General features: G+C 41.2%; 2 protein-coding genes across 2 annotated transcripts in view; one reads left to right on the top strand and one right to left on the bottom strand.

Annotated features, from left to right (window-relative positions):
* Nucleotides 1-17373, top strand: part of LOC5570208 (40S ribosomal protein S12, mitochondrial) — a 154418-nt gene that overhangs the window by 85616 nt on the left and 51429 nt on the right. The window lies entirely within an intron of this gene.
* On the bottom strand, nt 3435-17296 carry LOC5570211 (aminopeptidase N). Its single transcript, XM_021848892.1, has 3 exons — nt 16262-17296; nt 5062-5402; nt 3435-4998 (listed from the first exon to the last, which is right to left on the bottom strand). Exons 1-3 carry the CDS (start codon nt 17230-17232, stop codon nt 3536-3538), a joined length of 2775 nt encoding a protein of 924 aa, XP_021704584.1. The 5' UTR covers nt 17233-17296; the 3' UTR covers nt 3435-3535.

Genomic DNA, 17373 nt, shown 5'->3' with positions numbered 1-17373 from the left:
TATCTTGATAAAGCCTCGCCAACAATATTTCGCCAATTCCCTCGGTTCATGGCCGCTTCTCTCCATCCTCGACTGTGACCCACGCTCTCCAGGTCCTGGTGTACCTGGTCAATCCACCTAGCTCGCTGCGCCCCACGCCTTCTTGTTCCGACCGGATTCGTGGCGAACACCATCTTTACAGGGTTGTTGTCCGGCATTCTTGCAACATGTCCTGCCCAGCGTATCCTTCCAGCTTTAGCTACCTTCACGATACTGGGTTCGCCGTAGAGTTGAGCGAGCTCGTGGTTCATCCTTCGCCGCCACACGCCGTTCTCCTGCACGCCGCCGAAGATCGTCCTTAGTACTCGGCGTTCGAAAACCCCGAGAGCTTGCAAGTCCTCCTCGAGCATAGTCCACGCCTCATGCCCATAGAGGACTACCGGTCTTATGAGCGTTTTGTACATCGTGCATTTGGTGCGGGGGTGAATCTTTCTTGACCGCAGTTTCTTCTGGAGCCCATAGTAGGCACGACTTCCGCTGATGATGCGCCTTCGTATTTCCCGACTAACATTGTTGTCAGCCGTCAACAAGGATCCGAGGTAGACGAACTCGTCCACCACCTCGAAGGTATCCCCGTCTATCGTAACACTGCTTCCTAGGCGGGCCCTGTCGCGCTCAGTTCCGCCAACCAACATGTACTTTGTTTTCGACGCATTCACCATTAGCCCGACTCTTGTTGCTTCGCGTTTCAGGCGGGTGAACAAATCTGCCACCGTTTCAAATTTTCTCCCAATAATATCCATGTCGTCCGCGAAGCAAACAAATTATCCGGATCTCGTGAAAATCGTGCCTCGACTGTTAAGTCCGGCTCTCTGCATGACACCTTCAAGCGCAATATTGAACAACAGGCACGAAAGTCCGTCGCCCTGTCGTAGTCCCCGCCGAGACTCGAACGAACTGGAGTGTTCGCCCGAGATCTTCACGCAGTTTTGCACACCGTCCATCGTTGCTCTGATCAATCTTGTGAGCTTCCAGGGAAAGCTGTTCTCGTCCATGATTTTCCATAGCTCTATGCGGTCGATACTATCGTATGCCGCCTTGAAATCGATGAACAAATGGTGCGTAGGGACCTGGTACTCACGGCATTTCTGGAGGATTTGCCGCACGGAAAAGATCTGGTCCGTTGTCGAGCGGCCGTCGATGAAACCTGCTTGATAACTTCCCACGAACTCGTTTGCTATAGGTGATAGACGACGGAAGAGAATCTGGGATAGCACTTTATAGGCGGCGTTTAGGATGGTGATTGCACGATAATTTTCACACTCCAGTTTGTCGCCCTTTTTGTAGATAGGGCATATAACGCCTTGCTTCCACTCCTCCGGTAGCTGTTCCGTTTCCCAGATTCTGACTATCAGCCGATGCAGACAAGCGGCCAACCTGTCCGGGCCCATCTTGATGAGTTCGGCTCCGATACCATCCTTGCCAGCGGCTTTGTTGTTCTTGAGCTGTTGAATGGCATCCTTAACTTCCCCCATCGTGGGAGCTGGTTGATTTCCGCTGTCCGCTGTGCTGACATAGCCATCGGCTTCGCTGTCCTGACCTTCTGTGCCTGTGTTCTCTGCGCCATTCAGGTGTTCATCGTAGTGCTGCTTCCACCTTTCGATCACCTCGCGTCCGTCCGTCAAGATGCTCCCATCCTTATCCCGGCAATCTGTGTTATGCTCTGTTTATAATACCTTGGACAGATACCTGGCTAGGACCGGACGTGACAGCTCAACTAAGACTGCCCTGTTGTTTTTCAGTCGATAACCTTGACGATACAAAAGCCAGTGTACCAGTATCCTTTTTAAGCAAATCTTGTTCACAAATTCAAAATATCAAGGCTCTTAATTTGATTGTTTCGTGCACGCTTCATTCATTTAATTCAATAGAGGATGCTATATTTTTGAATACTCCGGTACAAAATCAAAACAGGCGATATTTTTAGAGAGAATTGACGAAAATTACATTATATTGGTCTCAATTAGGTATTTTTTTTATTCTTTAGCATTGTAGGAGCATATGCTTCGAACTTAACATCAAATATAAATCGTTTTGAAACAAAAAGATTTAGTGAAAAATGTCCAAACTTTTGATAAAAACTCTAATTTATGAACTAGCAACACGGCCGCACTAGCAACAAAGTGACCTGTTGCAATCCAACTCAACCATGTGAAAGTAGGCCTTTGCCAAAACGACCAATGAGAAGTGGTCTTTTTTGACAGGCAATTCTCGCGTTGAGTATCATGCAGGCGTATCTACAGTGATCGATTTCTCTTCGTCGATTTTATCTTTGCATTTTTACACGAAATCCAATAGATTTTCAAAACATTTTACGGTGCAGTACGATGAGTACTTTCTACTGAGTCAAAAATAGCAATCGAAAACAGTCAACCGGCTAAGTAATTAACTGAAGACGAAATCGATTACTGTAGTTACGCCTTTATGATACTGAACGCGAGAATTGGTTTCATTTTTGTACTTTGTCCTGTCACTTCTTGTACCTGGTACGTATTCCATGGTACACATTTTCTTGATTGAAGACAATTATCTGTATGGAACTCATTTTAAGATAGTTGTACCTTTGTACGTATCGACCGATGCACGAGTTCATTAATTTGAAGTTTGTGCGGTGCCGAATTCACTGGTTTCCATGGCCACATGAATAACACGGCACCGCTAAAACGTCAAATAGTGAACCAGTGCATAGGTCCATACCATAAGTGTGTCGTCAGATTTGTCACCGTGCGGTGACGAAATGAAAAAAGACAACGTCATCCAGTAAAATAACTCTGGCAGGTCGTCGTCTTGTTATCGACGAAAGAATTCACGACTAACTTCAATCCAAAATCGTCAATGAGCAAATTTTTCTTCATTCCGCTTGCTACCCTTACTCATAAGAAGAAGGCGTTTGCTGTATATACGCTTGCTTCGCACCAACCAACGAATGCCATCACATAATTGCTTGTATTGGCAAACGAACCCACTCTACTCATGATTCTACAATAGCTCTGCTGGTAAGCGCTTAGAGCTGACGATTCAGAGATTGTTTGTTCGATTCCAGACGTGTTTTGTTGTTTAGTTCAAGTTTTATTTTTCCAAAAAATGCTCATAATCTGTCGAAGACACGATTCATATTTTTAGTCGGATTAGTGCTCCCGAACGCCCATAACGTAGGAATCGTATTTGTTCGTCATGACGCCGATCCTATGTGACTGGATCTCTGCGGCAAATCGTCATCCGACGCTGGTTTAGTAACGATGACGATGTTTCTTTTAGTTTCGTAGCCAACTTTTTTCATTTGACAGTGACGATTGTCTAGCCTGGTCATAAGTATTATCCTTCGAAACCTTGAACAAGTACTAAACATTGTGATTGTCGGTTGTGTTTTCAAGATAGAGCAAAGAGGAAATTACTCCGTTGCTTTGAAAAGAGGCAAAGAAACAAGTTTTATTGAATTGTAACCAGGTGAATTTAATTCTAATGCTTATTTTAAGAACGCCTAACGGCCACTGTTTCACTGTTTGTACGCCGCGAAGAACTCCTCGGCAACGAGTCCTTCCAACGACTGGAACCAGGCAAAGTTGTTCCGAACGGTGGCTCTGGCCGACGATGCGGTATTGGCCGACACTTTGTCGCCCAATGTGGTCAGAAGAGCTTCCAGCTGCTCCAGCTCCTGCTCGTTATTGGTACGGGATGCAATGTTGGCCACAGCGTTGTTCAAAGTGCTCGAGCCTAGTCGACTGATGAACTCATCGATGAGTTTGACGTCACCGAGAAACTCGATCAACGCATCGACTCCGGCACGGGATGCCGAGTAAACCGATGAAACGATACGGGTGCGTTCGGTTTCCAGGAAGTTGAACGTGGCGCCGCTACCGATCGAAGTCATGAGGAACGACTTGAGGAACTCCTTGTTCTGGGAACATCCCAGCGAGTCGATTAGAACAGCCCGTTCGGCTTGGTTCTTGGACGCTAGCAAGCGCTCGTATAGCCAAACGAATTCCGTTTCTTCAGTGCCGTGGAGACCGTAGCAGTAGACCACAGTGGCGATGTCCGGATGAACTGGAATGTTGGCGGCCACTGCGATTCGTAGTGCGTTTCCTGTGACAGCGAGGCAGTTCTGATGGTCGATCCGACAAGCCCACGTGCTAATGGTTTGCTTTAGATATTTGTCCATTGCTGTTTCGGAGGCGAGGACGCTGTTAACATACTGAGTGGAGTAAATTGGCTGGATAAGTTCCGTGACGTAGTTCAGGAAATGGGGGTACTGTGAAGTTCCGCGTAGTTTGTTGTTGAAGTAGGTCAGAACGGAGCTAGCTGCTGCCCATGGTGGGTAGGCGGTTTCCTGCTTCAAATAGGTCATGAGCTCCAAAGGAACGGTTAGATCCAGACGTTCTGCCCTAGCCAAATTGTATGCGTCGTTGATCAGCTGAGCGCGGTTTTGGACGTGGATAGTCGAAGGGTTTTCTTGGAGAGCTGCGATGATCAACTTCCAATTTTTCGTATCGTAGTTTACCCGATAGTATCCGGTTTGTTGCTTGTTGAAGATGATCCAATCTTCGGCAGGGATAGTTGTTGTCAACTTTGCAGCCTTGGTAGACAGCCATTCGAAGTTCAGTGTATCGAAGCTAGGCGTAGACTTCGTTGCGTAGTTGTATGGAACATGGTAAACGTGGGCATTCGGCAACTGACGATCACTGTAGAACCGTTCTTGGGAAACGAAGATGTCACCTGTCTTGTAGTCTCGACGCACCGTTAGCAACGGGAATCCTGCCACGGTTGTCCACGAATCCATCACATCTTTGACGTTGAAAGATCTTGGCAACAGACCCTTCCCGGTTACCGCTAGCTCCAATCCCTGGTAAAGATGATCAGCTATGGCTCCGTCCAACTCTCTGTTATTGAAGTAGGACACAAGACCTTCTCTCCAGTTGTCGTCCTGGAATGCGACACGGAACATGTTCAGAACACTTCCCGCTGAAAAGAAAACCTCGTTAGGACATTCATAATCTCCAGGACTCATCGTAAATCAACACTTACACTTATCGTACGCAACTGTGTCAAACAGGCCAGCAATCTCGCTTGGAGTGGCCGCATTCCAGGTCATGGGCCGAACCGATTCTCGGGCGTCCGCCGCAAAGGCATTCTGAATCACCTCAACTCCCCACAGGTCCATGTATCGGGTCTCCGGGTAGGCCAGCTGAGCCGCATAGTATTCGTACACCGTGGCGAAGCCCTCGTTCAGCCAGATGTAGTCCCACCAGTCGGGACTGACCAGATTGCCGAACCACTGGTGGGCGAATTCGTGCGCGATAATTGTGATGACATTCTTCTTGGTGCGATAGGAATTAATCGTAGGGTTGAACAGCAGGACGGGCTCGCTGAAAACAGAGTAAGAGATTGCATTGATCAGATAGACCGCCGACGCCAGCCAGTTACCCGGATTCATAGGTGCAATTCATCCTTATCGCGCAAAGACAATGGGAGTGTGGAGAGTCTGACGATAAGCTGCTTGATCGATAAGACTTAAAAGCGCTTATGACAATCGGCTGTTTTTCCTACTATAACGCAGGTTTATTTTAGATTTGCTGACTAATTTTAACAATGTCTATGGAAGTCCACCAAAGTGTGCCATTGCAAAAACAGTTTCTGAGCCACGCATACCTCCGGGTTTTTTTTTCAAAAATTGCTCCAGAAGTTCCAACTGGAGTTCATCCCAGGATTCCTTCATGAATATTTCTGTGAATTCATCTGGAATTCTTTCCAGAGATGCCCACGTGAATTCAGAGATTTCTCGTGGAATTTCCTCATTGTCTCCTCCACGAACTCGCCCTGTGATTTCTGCAGTGATTCAATAAAGAATTCTTCTAAGAACTCTTTTACAGAATGCTCCAAATATATATTCGCTGATTTCTCGAGAAATACATTGAAAAACCGTCATTTTTTTTTCTCAGAAATTCACATGGGATTTATCCAATATATTTTCGAAAGATTGTGTTACCCTCAACAATTCTCCCGCCATTTCATCAAGAAATTTTGCTAGGGGTTCGCTTTGAAACCTGAAGACATTCTTCCGGGACCTCATCCACCGATTTCACTAGTTGGTATCTCAGAAGATCATCAACAATGAGGTTCTCCTGAATTTTTGAACAAATTCGTTCGAGGGTTCCTCTAGTAGTTCCTTCAGATATGTACTACTCCAAATCTCAATTTAAGCACTCATCGTGAGATGAATTTTGCAGTTCCCGACTCTAGCATTAATTCTGACAACTCATACTTCCTTCCTCAAGATACCTCCAGGGCTTCCTCTAGAATACATGAGTTTCTCTAGAAATCCTTGCAGAGGGTTTTTCCCAGGATTTTCTTCAGAGATTATTTCAAGAGGACAGAACTACAGGACTTCCTTCAATAATTCTTGAAGCATTTGTTTGACGAATCCTTTCATTTTTTTCTAGAAAAATTCCTGAATACATCCCTTTACTTTTTTTCAGGATCGAAATCTTATCAAAAGGTCCTTCAAGACTTTCTCATGGATATAGAAGTTTCTCTAGAGATGTTTGCAGAAGTTTTTCTATAGAAATTTCCTAGGTCTTTTCCAGGAGTTTCTTCAGTTACCTTAGAAATGCTTCCAGGATTCCCCCAAATAACTCTTTCTGAAGGATTTGTTTATAGAATTTTCATGAGAAATACCTTCAGCAATTCCTGCCGGAATTAACGCTCAACGCTCCGTCATTGTAATCATCGTCATCATCGAAACTTCTACAGCAGTTTTTCTGTTCAAAACTAAAAGTTATTCGATGAAAATGTGTTCACTGTGTTTCAGTTGGAGAGTAGAATACAGTGAACACATTTTCCGGTAGATTTTCTCGATTTTGAACGAATAAACTGCTTTTGGAAATTTCGAAATCAATGACGGATCCTGCCCCCTTAAATCTTGCTGGAGAGTCATGAATTCAAATTTTGACAGAATTTAAATCTTCCCAACGATCTTTAAGACTTTTTAATGGAAAGAATGTCTGAAAAAACAAGACAGAAGAGCAGAAGTCTTCTGAAAGAGTTTCGGTGGCATTTCTCCACGAAATTCTTTAAAGATTATCTCATTAGGATTGCAGAATCAAAATATTCCTTAACCCTCAAAGGCCTGGGACTAACTAGTGATGAATTTTTGAATGGCCACCTTTCGATGACCATCAGATCAAATAATTTGAAAAAAAAAATGAAATGAATGCGATTAGTTGGTCTTACAATTCTTGGGTGAGTCATCCCCCCTGACCCCTTCCCTTTTTCATGGTAAATCTTTGGTAAAATGATTTAGTAGATCAAGGACTATCTGGCAATGAAAAAAATAATTTAGAATTCAACTGGTAGGGGCCCAGATAGCCGTAGCGGTAAACGCGCAGCTATTCAGCAAGACCAAGCTGAGGGTCGTGGGTTCGAATCCCACCGGTCGAGAATCTTTTCGGGCTGGAAATTTTCTCGACTTCGTATCTGCCACACGATATACACATGCAAAAATGGTCATTGGCATAGTAAACTCTCAGTTAATAACTGTGGAAGTGCTCATAAGAACATTAAGCTGAGAAACAGGCTGTCCCAGTGGGGACGTAACGACAGAGAGAAGAAGAAGAAGTGGCCTCAGCATCAAATTCAATTGTAGCTGTGTGGCCGTGCGGTTAGTGTCGTCAGGCAGCAAGCGCATCTTGTCATGGAGTGTGAGTTCGATTCCCGCTTCAACCATTTAAACTTTTCGTCAAGAATGTTTCTCGGCTGTGTCACTGGAGCATGCTTGTCCGTTGTCTAGTCTGTGCAGCTCAATGGCTAAAGACAGTGTCCGTGTCTTTAATTCAATCATGTGTATTTCTAGATATTGGTCAGCTAGAAGGTTTGTGTCTTCGGCAAATGAAGAATCTAATAAAGTAGTCGCTAGGTGGCGCCAGTTATTTTCTTTACTTCATAATGTGTATCTCAAGATGCTGATCAGCTAGATGATTGGTATCTTCGTCAAAGCATTTCAGTAGACGAAGGGCTATCTAGCAGTGAAGGGTCTGATTGAGAATTCATTCGCTAGGTGGCGCCAAACAAATTTTCTTAAATCGTATGTATCTCAAGATGCTTATCAGCTAGGAGGTTGGTTTCTTTGGCAAAGATATACAAGCTGATAAAGGGCTAAAATGTGATTGGATGGTGGCGCAAGTGACAAATTTTCTTTATTCTTTGATATATAAAGTGACAGAAGCAATGTTTTTCATTTTTTGGGTTTTATGATTAAATAGATGAACAGTTTCATAAACATATTTTTATCGTACAAAATTATGTCAACTTTTATTTGAACGTTTTTACACCAATCTTGAAGCTTGTCGGGATCTTGACATATTATGCAATAATTGGCAATCTACCCTACAAAATGTAAAAAAGTAGCTATCAGCACCACCTAGCGGATGAATTTCCAATTAGATTTTCTGCCGCCTGATAGCTCTTGATCTACTGATCATCTTCCCGAAAACATACACCTTCTAGCTGACCAGTATCTTGAGATACACAAGATTGAAAAAGACGTTACTAGTGTCACCTAGCGGCTGAATTATCAACTAAATGTTTCACCGCCAGATAGCCCTTGCTGCTCAACAGTTATGTCTCTAGCTGATAGTCCTTAATCTGATAAACAACTTTGCCGCATTTACCACCAACCGAGGTCATCACGATCATAAAATTTTCGTCGAATGACCATTTTTGGTACCACAAATCTTCTAGATGTATGTCAAAATCTTGATAAGAATGTTAAAAAATTTCTAGCGCGACCTTACGAATTAATTCTCAATTATTTGTTCACCACCAGATTGCCCTTGATCTGCTGAACATCTTTGCTGAAGACACAAACTTTCTAGCTGAAAAGGTTTTTGATATATCGAAAAATAAAGAAAAAATGTTACTTGCGCCACGTAGCGGATGTGTTTCGAATCACATGTTTCACCACATGATAGTCCTTCATCTGCTGAATATCTTTATCAAAGACACCAACCTTCTAGCTGATCAGAATCTTGAGATACACATGATTGAATTAAATTTGATGCTGGTGCCACCTCCTGTCTCCTGTCTCACGTCTGTTGAAACGGGACAAAAGCAAGACGCGAGCATCAGTGTGTTGATTTTCTCGCATCTGTCGTGCTCGTGAGTAAACTAAACTAAAGTGATTCGTGAAGGTGTTTGGAGCTGCTTAGAGTCAATTGCGTTTTTCTTTTCCTCCTACAAGATTTCTTGTTTTCAAAGGGTTTTGACTATAAACTGGTAGTTTATTGTCGATTTAATGGATATACAATTGATTTGTCTGTCAAAACCGTAATAAATCACACCTTGTTTCGTAACTCGTGAGTAAATTCGTGAACTTTTTGCTTTTTCCTTTGAGCAGGCGGGTGCGGATTTACTCACTTCAAGCTAATCGCGAGTCTGTAATGTTTGTTTTGCTTTGGTTTGCACTCGTGAGGTACTTCGTGATTCGAACGTTTCCACCACTAATCAACCTTTTAGCTCATTGGGATCTTGAGATATCCGTTGAATTTGTGATAGTGAACAAGTTTGGACCCCTCGTGTCCATGCCATGGTAGAGGGACCATGGTAGGCATTTGAAAATTCAAGGTTCGTCCCGGGCTTTCGAGGGTTAAAAGTCCTACAGTATAGACATTTTTTTGTAGAGATCCTTGCAAAAGTTTTCTTAAAAAGTCTTCTTCTAGGAGTTGCTTCAGGGATCATTTCAAAGGTTCCTTCAGAAATTGTTTAAAGTATTTCGTATAACAATTCCTTAGGAATTCCAGCGAAAATATACTTCAATTTTATTATTCTTTAAACCGACAAAATTGCTTACATAATTAATGAAAGGCCCCTTTAAGACTAAAAAAATATCCAAAGATCCTTGAGAACATTTCATAAGGGAGTTTTTTTTTATTTCTTCTGATGTCTCTCCAGAAATCATTGCAGGAGTTGTCTCAGGGCTTGTCCCTAGGATTGCTCAGAGTTTTTTTTTTGCAAGGTGGTCCCCAGAATCATCCAGGACCCCCAATTGGATGACAATAAATATGAAAAAAAAAAGAAAAAACAATTTACATGATTCTAACGTGAAGAAATATCTTGTGAATCAAATTACATGACTTTTATGAGGCCTTCCTTAGCCGAGTGATCCGCGGCTACAAAGCAAAGCCATGTTGAAGGTGTCTGGGTTCGAATCCCGGTCGATCCAGAATCTTTTTGTAATGGAAAAAAACATTCAAAACATCTTGAGCCGCGGAATACGAAAATGTAGACAATTTCCTAAGGAAATTTGGGATTCTTTGTAGACATTTTTCGTTTCTTAATGAATTACAAAGCAGTTACGCTGCTTATATCACTTATGTGAGGCATGAAGATTCATGGTAATGTCATGCATAATCATGGAAATCATTGTTTCGAAAAGTTAATAATTTTACGCATAAACTCAATTTTCGCAGACTTTAGTTCTCATAAGCTAATAATTATTGGAAAGAGAAGCACCATTCATGCATTGACAATCTAAATACGTTGATTTGACTGTTGAACGTATTCTGCTAGGAACTTTAAACCTCAAAGGAAAAGATGGCAAAATTGTTCTTGGAACTCTCTGAGGAATTTGCGGAAACAATCCTAGCGTAGTGATCTTGAAGACAATTTTGGTGATTCTTCAAGAATTTCTTGTACTATTTCTTGGAGCAATCCAAATTATTAATGAACAACTGAATGATATTTTAAACTAACTAGAGAACCTTTCTGGAGAAATGTCTCAAATAATTTTTTAAGCTAACGAATTTCATTCGAAAGATTTGTCATTTAGAGATTTTACGAGAAATTTTGTGGTAAGAACAAAAAGCCTAAAGAAACTTCCGGAAATATCTGTTGAACACACTTAATTTAGAATGCCGAATCTCGGCTAATTTTAACCGAGATCCGCACAGCCGAGTAGTCGGCAATCAAATTTCCTGGGATCTCAGCAAATAAAAGCCGAGTATCAGTAAATCGTGCTTCGTTGCTAAGCAACCGGACAATTGGTTAGCTGAGTCTTGGTTAAGAGGAAAATAACCATCATCGTTTTACAAATTTTTCAAACCAGTTTTTTTTTTTGTTCAAATTTGAAGAAAAATTCATGAAAATCTATCATTGCATTACACTTGCTGTATGCAATGCAATGATAGATTTTCATGAGAATTTCTTCAAATTTGAACGAAAAAACTGGTTTTTCATTTTTGATGATTGCTGATGACTGAATGATGGATTCTTGAGCCTTGAAATCGGGAAACCGAGATTCGCACGCCGAGCTCGTGAAAAAATCTAAGTTTGAATAATAACTGCCAATCCCGGGAATGATTTTCCTTGAGAAACCCAGTGAAAACTGGTAAAAAGATCTTGGAGAAATCACTGGAAAAGTGCGGAAATAATTTATTAAGAAAAAGAAATCCCCGTAAAAATTCTCAGCACTTGGTTGAATATCTAAAAAGTTCGTGGAAAAATCACAAGGAATAATCCTCGTAAGTTCTTTGGAAGAATTCTTAGAGGTTTTTTTTACTGGACTAGACATTAAGTTGAAATTCACAAATATCACTAATGTTCAGCGATATGAGGCATAATCATAAACCAACAAAATCAATAAGGTACAGTGGGGGAAGTGTATCAGTGGGGTAAGTGGATCATTTGTCAATATAAAGCATAAATGCTTGAATATGTTGAATGTTTTCGCACCATTGCTTCGTTTTAGGTTATATTCTTATGCCTACACTGATACTATTGCAAAACTGGTACACGTACACTAACACAAGCAAACTTGTTAGCTGCAAAAAGTAATTAATTTCAAAATTGTTTTCCGTCAATCAAAAATCCATTGTATCTCTGTCTTAAATCGAATTTTATTATTTTTTTCGACACATGGTGAGCACTTCAGTTCTAATTGAATGAATCACAATGAAAAATATGTGATTTTTATAAATAAATACAAATATATTGGACATGGTACACTTACCCCTACTTTTTAATGGGGTGGGGTAAGTGGATCAAGAATTATTATCATTTATTGGCAGACTGCTTACGAAAATTTTATTAAGCTTTAATATCCGCAAATGTTATTTTCCTTTATTTTCTTCCATTCCCAGCTTGAATTTGTCAAATTGACCATAGAAAATTTGAATTAATCCGCCTAAAAGTTATTTTAACCTTTCTGGCATAAGAAAAAATTAAAAGAATAATAATTTCAAAATGTACACGAAACTTTTCGTGTTTTATCTAACTTAAGTTGTAAAAGGGCAAAATATACTAATTTTCCAATTGAACGCTTAGTATCGTACCTTATTTGACCATAGAAATTGTTCTAGACAGATAATACACATATGCTCATAAATAAAATAGAAGTATTTCAGTTTGTTATTCCAAAGTAAAAGTAACTAATATTTTCAAACTAAGAGTGTTTTTCGAAAATATCGTTAGGAATAATCCAATAATACTTCTGTATAACTTATGCGTATAAATGGATGAATTTTCTCCAAATTTTTCTAGAGTCAATGTTTTTTTTTTTGTTAGATTTAGTATGAACTAATATATACATACTTTTTATTATATTTTGATTAAATAAAGGACTTTTTTTAATTTTAAAGTTTTATAATGTAACATTACTAGCACTAATAACAAGAACGAGAGTAATATCATTTTTATTATACATAATCACACCACATTTGTTTCGAGAACAGATTTTTTTAATTGGTGATCCACTTACCCCACCATGGTGGGACAAGTGGATCATTTGGCGCAAATTTTTAAGTCTCTCATACTCAATACATAACAATCAGAAAAATAAAAATAAATGACGATTTGAAGTACAATAGTCCCTCATTTGTTATCCACAGAAAAAAGTTTGAATTACATTATTCACGTTAGCTGTACATAACAATGAAGTTAATTATTGATTTTTCTGTATCCACTTACCCCACGGTACCTTACTGATTACTGTGACCGACGTTGTTTCTGTAAAACAAGAATATGCTAGGCCCCCCTCCAGAAAAAAAATCTTAACTACGCCAACGGAGTTCCCAATCCTCAACTCAACTTTTGCGGATCGGGATAATACAGTCAGGTCTCCTATTAGACACATGGTTGGGGGCGTAATAGGAATCTACGTTATAGGAGACCCAGGGCTTATGGGATTTCATCACTTTGGGGGTGTTGTTGAATATCTCGTATGTCAAAAGAGATAGCACAGTACTGTCTTCGGCGAAGTTTCAATACTAAGTATGATCTACCTTTAGGAGTTGAGGATCATCCTTTTAGTTGAGAACTTGTCCGGTAGGGGCGCTCTTTCTGATTTGCACTATATGAACCATGAGGGATAAGAATGCAAAATTTTATAACATATGATATCTCTAGATCCTGATGTTTTGGAAGGTTGGTGTCTTCGGAAGAGTTGTTTAGTGGCTCAAAGGCTGACATGCGATGGTCATTCTGATACGGAATTACGCCACCAGGCGGCGCTAGTGAGCAAAGAATTTTTGTTTCACGGATAGCTCAGTAGCCTGACCACTTAGAAAGATGGCGTCTTCGGCAAAGTTGCTCAGTATCACAAGGGCTAACATTATTTGACACGAAAGTTTTGAAATTTTGCCACTAGGTGGCGCTAGTGAGCAAATAATTTTTGTTTCACGGATAGCTCAGTAGCCTGACCACTTAGAAAGATGGCGTCTTCGGCAAAGTTGTTCAGTATCACAAGTACTAACATTATTTGAGCTGAAGGTTTCGAAATTTTGCCACTAGGTGGCGCTAGTGAGCAAATAATTTTAGTTTCACGGATAGCTCAGTAGCCTGACCACTTAGAAAGATGGCATCTTCGGCAAAGTTACACAGTATCACAAGGGCTAACATTATTTGTGCCGAAAGTTTCGAAATTTCGCCACTAGGCTGCGCTAGTGAGCATGGAATTTTTGTTTTGTGCATAGCTCCGTAGCCTGACCACTTAGAAAGATGGCGTTTTCGGCAAAGTTGCTCAGTATAACAAGGGCCGAAATCTTATTGAGATAACTAGGACTGGCCTTATATTTTTAGTTACACGACACTCTTGTTTGAATATTTTTTAAATACAGTAATGTCCAGATTTTGTCAACCCCATGCTGCATTTAGGGTTGACGAAATCGGGAGAGCTAAAATCAGGAAAAAAAATCGACTGGTTTTAAGTTTTATTTTAACTTAAGGACTTAGTATTACAATTTTGTTAATATATACATTGTTTCTTTTACTTCAACTTTCGATGCACAGTAATCCAAGGTAACATTGATAAGTTTCTTGGATAATTATTAAGAATTCAAAATTCAAAAATTCGGTCTTCAGATGATTATATAGACGTGGCCAAGGTCATAATTGACTTTATGAACCCAATATTGCCAGTATACACGTGTTTAGTCTAATTAAAAGAAATATAAATTTTAGGCTCACAAAATCGGGCAAAAAGGATGCTAAAATCGGGGGTTGAAAAAATCGGGTCAAACAGGGTGTTAAAATCGGTGGTAAATTAAATAGGGGGTAGACAAAATCGGGTCATAAACCTTCTTTTTCATAACGATAATTCAATCCCATAAAAATTTTGTTTCTGGTTTCTACGTATATATAAAATCTAGAAACTCTCGGCTCAAATAATGCTCAAACATAGCTACGGAGCTATGTGCAAAACAAAATGTTTTTGCTCACTGGCGCCGCCTAGTGGCAAAATATCGAAACTTCGTTCTCAAATAATGTTAGCACTTGTGATACTGAGCAACTTTGCCGAAGACGCCATCTTTCTAAGTGGTCAGGCTACGGAGCTATGTGTAAAACAAAATGTTTTTGCTCACTAGCGCCGTCTAGTGGCAAAATATCGAAACTTTTGTCTCAATTAATGTTAGCCCTTGTAATACTGAGCAACTTTGCCGAAGACGCGATCTTTCTAAGTGGTCAGGCTACTGAGCTATGCGCAAAACAAAAATTCTTTGCTCACTAGCGCCGCCTGGTGGCCTAATTCCGTATCAGAATGACCATCGCATGTCAGCCCTTGAGCTACTGAACAACTCTTCCGAAGACACCAACCTTCCAAAACATCAGGATCTAGAGATATCATATGTTACAAAAGTTTGCATTCTTATCCCTCATGGTTCATACAGTGCAAATCAGAAAAAGCGCCCCTACCGGACAAGTTCTCAACTAAAAGGATGATCCTCACGTCCTAAAGGTGGATCATACTTAGTATTAAAACTTCGCCGAAGACAGTACTGTGCTATTTCTTTTGGCATACGAGATATTCAACAACACCCCCAAAGTGATGAAATCCCATAAGCCCTGGGTCTCCTATAACGTTCTGGTGTGTCTTATAGGAGTGAGCGTAATAGGAGTGCACGTTATAGGAATGCGTTTAATAGGAGACCTGACTGTATCTCAAGGGAATTTGTCATGACAAGTACATGAAGCAGCATTATTGCTACCTTTACAACTCGTGAATATTCAGTTATTTTAAACAAAAAAAAAACATTTGTTTTATGATTATTATCCGATCGATAATGCAGTGATGTCAATCCGAAGCCTAGAAAATTGCTACGATAAGCGATAAGCGATCGTTGTCACATTCTGTGCAAGTTGTAAATAATATCGTTGCAACAAGAATATGAAAGAACAATTTTGCTGCTGCGCGTTGGTTGACAATTGATTCACTGATCAAGAACAATGCGATCTGGAACATTTTCATTCAGAATTTTAAACATTTTCATTCAAAGCACCATCCTCTGGGGCTTCTGAAATCGATTCTAGGTCACTTCCTGTTGTCGCCAACTCACAATTTGTCCCTCAATCATCATAATTATAATTGTAGACGTGATTTGACGTGTCACATGACCGGTCCGGAACATTCAAATGGCGATAACTTCGGGACGCCTTAACCGATTCGATCCAATTTCAGTAGCAAAAAATGAAACTCTTTGCTTCTTCATACAATATAGCGTTTGCCGGACTCCCAGATGTTTAAACGATAATTTAAATTAAAACGAAGTTGTTTTTCATTATAATCAATATCGGCAGACATTATTCAGCTCACGAGAATTTCACGATCACGACTTCAATTGATCATTATCCCATTTGATCTTTGCAGATCCAGTAGTCCACTCAGAGTGAAGTCTCGATCAATTCACTATTCTGGAAAAGATCATTGGATCCACTATTAACTTCCCTTGTAACAACTTACCCATACGTGACCAGACCCCAGTTCTCCATGGCCCCCGAACCGCGATCCGGAATGGCGATCTGCGTCATCTTGGGCATGTACTTGGTATATTCCACTCCGGTGTACGCACTCAACGCGTTCAGAATATCAACCCCAGCCTGCAGTGGGAATTCGGTTTCCCCGTAAACGTTCGGCCGGGCGTAAACCGTTTGGTAACCACTGGTGCGAATGGCAAAGTTCGACACGGCAAAGGCCAACAAATAGGTGGACATTTTCGTCGACTTCAGGAACTTGGTGGTCACGAAGCTGGCGTCGTCGACATCCGGGACCAGAGCACCATCCCGTGGCATATTAGCAACCGCATTGTAGTCCTTGGAGTGCGTAATAGAGAGCGTGAAGGTGGCCTTTAGCTTCGGTTCGTCGAAGCAAGGGAACGCCGATCTAGCGTGGGTTGGTTCGAACTTGCTCGATGCTAGATAATGGCGCTTTCCTGTGTCATCCACGTAGGACGATGCGAAGAAGCCTTGGTTATTATTGTTCTGTAATATTCCGTTAAATTCCACTTTGACCATGTAGCTTCCGGGTGCCATCGCAGAACTGTGTTTGATGGCCAGATGTTCCGTATCGGCATCCGTTTCGAATTCCGGCGAACCAAGCTCAGTTTGACCTTCGCCTGTGACGGAGTACAATGTAACCTTCCATATCACAAGACGGCGATTGTGAACGGTAACGGTATCGGTTGACTCCAGCACGTTGAAGAAAATTTCGACGGTTCCTTGAAATTCGCGTTCGTTTTCATGGATCGCCGTCTTCAGATGAAGGTTGTAGTGCGTCGGAACGGTAACAGTAGGAAGTCTATAGGCTCCGTTCACTTCCTGGAGTAGTTCAACTTCCGGCTCATCCGCGAGGTCTCCTTCCACTTTGCGCCATGACGGACGGTCTGCCGAAACCGACAGAACCAGAGCGCACAAAAACACTTCCTTCAACAACATCCCACTCGTTTCGCCAAACGGGGGATAAGTACCACTAGAAAGTAAAGACTAAACTAAATCCCCAATCGCTCATTCGCGACTATTTATCGGCCAATATTACGGCCGTAAAAACCAGCTGATAAGATATCCCGACAGTTGCCA

Source organism: Aedes aegypti, chromosome 3 (assembly GCF_002204515.2).
Source record: "Aedes aegypti strain LVP_AGWG chromosome 3, AaegL5.0 Primary Assembly, whole genome shotgun sequence".
Lineage (NCBI taxonomy): Eukaryota > Metazoa > Arthropoda > Insecta > Diptera > Culicidae > Aedes > Aedes aegypti.
This window is presented reverse-complemented; position numbering and strand designations above follow the sequence as displayed.